Below are 2,527 nucleotides of genomic sequence, written 5' to 3'. Positions count from 1 at the left end.
AAAGTGTAAGCTCTGGAGACAGTCTTGTTTTCTAATCCTGGCTCTGCCCCTTCCCAGCTATGATCTGGATAAGTCATTTCACCTCTCTAGTCTCAGTTTACTCATCTGTGAAATGGGCATGAAATAGCTTCTATGCTCTGTCGTGAGGATTGAAGAGATAATTTATATTACGACCTCATTGACTGGAACTGCCTACTCTACACTGGCACCCACGCGGCTGAGCATGGCTAGGGAAAGGCCCACAACCATGCTGGCTGGGCTCTCCTTGAATTCAGGATCCCAACGCCTCAGGTGGGCTCTTGGGGCTGCTAGCAATGCTTTTCCTTTTCCCTGACCCTTCCATGCTTCTCCTCTTCTCAAATTGCCAACACCCTCTCCTCCCTGCCTGCTCTCAGCGGATGCCCTTGCATCTATTTTGTTTCGTCAAAATGAATTTGAAACCAGCAGAAGAGAACTTTCAAATGGCCCTTTGTGAAACTGAGAAACCCACCTGTATCCACGTACCCTGCTGTTCCTCTTGTTAAAGCACATGCATGTCCATACTAAGCCATTCCCTCACCTTGTACTGGATCAAACTTCAGAGAAGCTAAGTAATTTGCCCAAGGTTAACAGCAAGTAAATAGTAGAGCTAAAATTGTAATCCTGGTCCTATTAGAAGATAAATTCTGAGAGATCTTTCCCTCAGGACCCAGCAAAGAGCCTGGCACATGGCAGATGCTCAGCATTCGGAATGAATGAATGAATGAATGACCAATCTATGGACCTCATAGGCTTCCCATGACACCAGTGACTTATCAGCTGTCACTCCCCATCTCTCTGTCCTCATCCCAAGAGCAGAGGCCTCAGACCTGCGTAAAGAGGTAGCAGCAGGAAGGTTCTTGCATAAAGCCACTAGCAGAGAAATGGCCAGGGAGCTTGCCACATGTCCACAGCCCAGGATAGGAGAAAAGAAAAAAAAAAACCCCACCTTCTAGAAATTGTTACCCTGAGCCAAATTTTATGTTCCCCGTAAGACATTTGAACCCTAAACTGACACATTAACACAAAAACTAGTCTGGCACAAGTGAGACTTGCAAAGACCATTCTACAGAGATGATTTTATACCCCAAAGTGCACAGGATTCCCACAGGAAACAATGCCTATGGGAGATGAGGTGGAAATAAAAAATTGTAAACCTCATGAACAAACAAATCACCTTGAGAGTAAGCAAGAGTTGGCACCCCAAGAACCAGAGAGGAGAACACTCTGGAAGTAGCTATTGCAAACTACTACACTGGATCATAATGAGAGAAATCGTTCAATCTGGGTTCACTTTTTTTTTTTTTTTTCCAGCAGTTTAGATTAGACATCATTAGTTTATTACAAAAGAGAGACATGGAAATTATTTACATGATGAAAGATTTCAGAACTTCAGTGGAATGAGCTTCATGTTAATGCCATTTCAATAGTGGTTTATTTCAGTCTACATACTTTCCAAGAATGTCACCATCTCTAAATAGGAAATAACCCTTGTCATCTAGAACTACTTTGGTGCCTCCATATTCTGGGAGAAGGACTTTATCTCCAGTTCTCACACTAACTGGTTGAATCTCTCCACCCTTGCCTTTAGAGCCTGATCCAACGGCCACTACTGTCGCTTGCAACACTTTTCCTTGAGATTTTTCTGGAAGCATAATGCCTCCTTTGGTTACAGTTTCGGCTGCACCCCTTTCAACCAATACTCTGTCGAAAAGCAGAAGAAACTTTCTAAATGCTTGTCCTGCCATGACTCCTGCCGCCGCAGCTCGTACTCCGCGCTCGTGCAGCTGCTGCAAGAAGAGCCCGGGGTTCACTTTCTTAAAGAGGAGCCGATGGGACCAGAGGCCCGACAGGCCACAGATCATCCGATCTAGGAAAGCACTTGCTCCACGATTTGCCCAGGTCTAGTCATTAGCGTATATTACAATTTTCACAACACTCACAAAGAACTTAAATTATTTACCTATTTTTTCTTTAAGTTGCCTCCCTTTAAAAGTTTTCATTAATTTTGTTTAAAGGGAAATCTTAATGATGCAGTAATCCAAACAAATTCATGGGTTTGATGTACTATTTATGTTGTTTTATTAAACGTTATAATAAATATATAATTATTATTGTTTTTAAAATGTGCATCCACGTATTAAAATATCTCATACATCACCAGTGGTGCATCGACCAAACTTAAGAAAATGCTAGTCCAAAGCAGCCCCCTCATTTCAAAGACGGGAAAGTAAAACTTTGCCACAGGTCATAGAACAAGTTAAGGACAGAGTCAGGACTTGAACCCAAACACCTGACTCTTAGGTGACGGATTGAGTCCTGTATTCTGCGTCATGATGCTGTCGTTCATATTTTTTCTTACATAACTTTTAAATCTCTTCGCAAAAGTCAGAAATTCTTTATGCATTTTCCAAAATAAATGTGTAAACGGTCTTAAAAAGAGGGGCAGTTATTTCCACCAGACATTTACTACATATCTGTAAATTAAACCCATATTTATGCATGCTAA

General features: G+C 41.9%; 1 protein-coding gene across 1 annotated transcript; it reads right to left on the bottom strand.

The window, feature by feature from the left end:
- Positions 1–1,340: 1,340 nt before the first annotated feature.
- On the bottom strand, positions 1,341–1,819 carry HSPE1 (heat shock protein family E (Hsp10) member 1). The gene has a single exon (XM_045561372.1). The coding sequence runs from the start codon at positions 1,764–1,766 to the stop codon at positions 1,458–1,460; it is 309 nt and encodes a 102-aa protein (XP_045417328.1). The 5' UTR covers positions 1,767–1,819; the 3' UTR covers positions 1,341–1,457.
- Positions 1,820–2,527: the final 708 nt, after the last annotated feature.

This window comes from Lemur catta, chromosome 1, assembly GCF_020740605.2.
Source record: "Lemur catta isolate mLemCat1 chromosome 1, mLemCat1.pri, whole genome shotgun sequence".
NCBI lineage: Eukaryota > Metazoa > Chordata > Mammalia > Primates > Lemuridae > Lemur > Lemur catta.
The sequence above is the reverse complement of the archived record's forward strand: the minus strand, read 5'-3'. Positions and strand labels throughout refer to the sequence as shown.

What these genes read in the sequence shown, in the direction of transcription:
- HSPE1 (XM_045561372.1), bottom strand. Translation starts at nt 1,766, where the DNA reads ATGGCAGGACAAGCATTTAGAAAGTTTCTTCTGCTTTTCGACAGAGTA.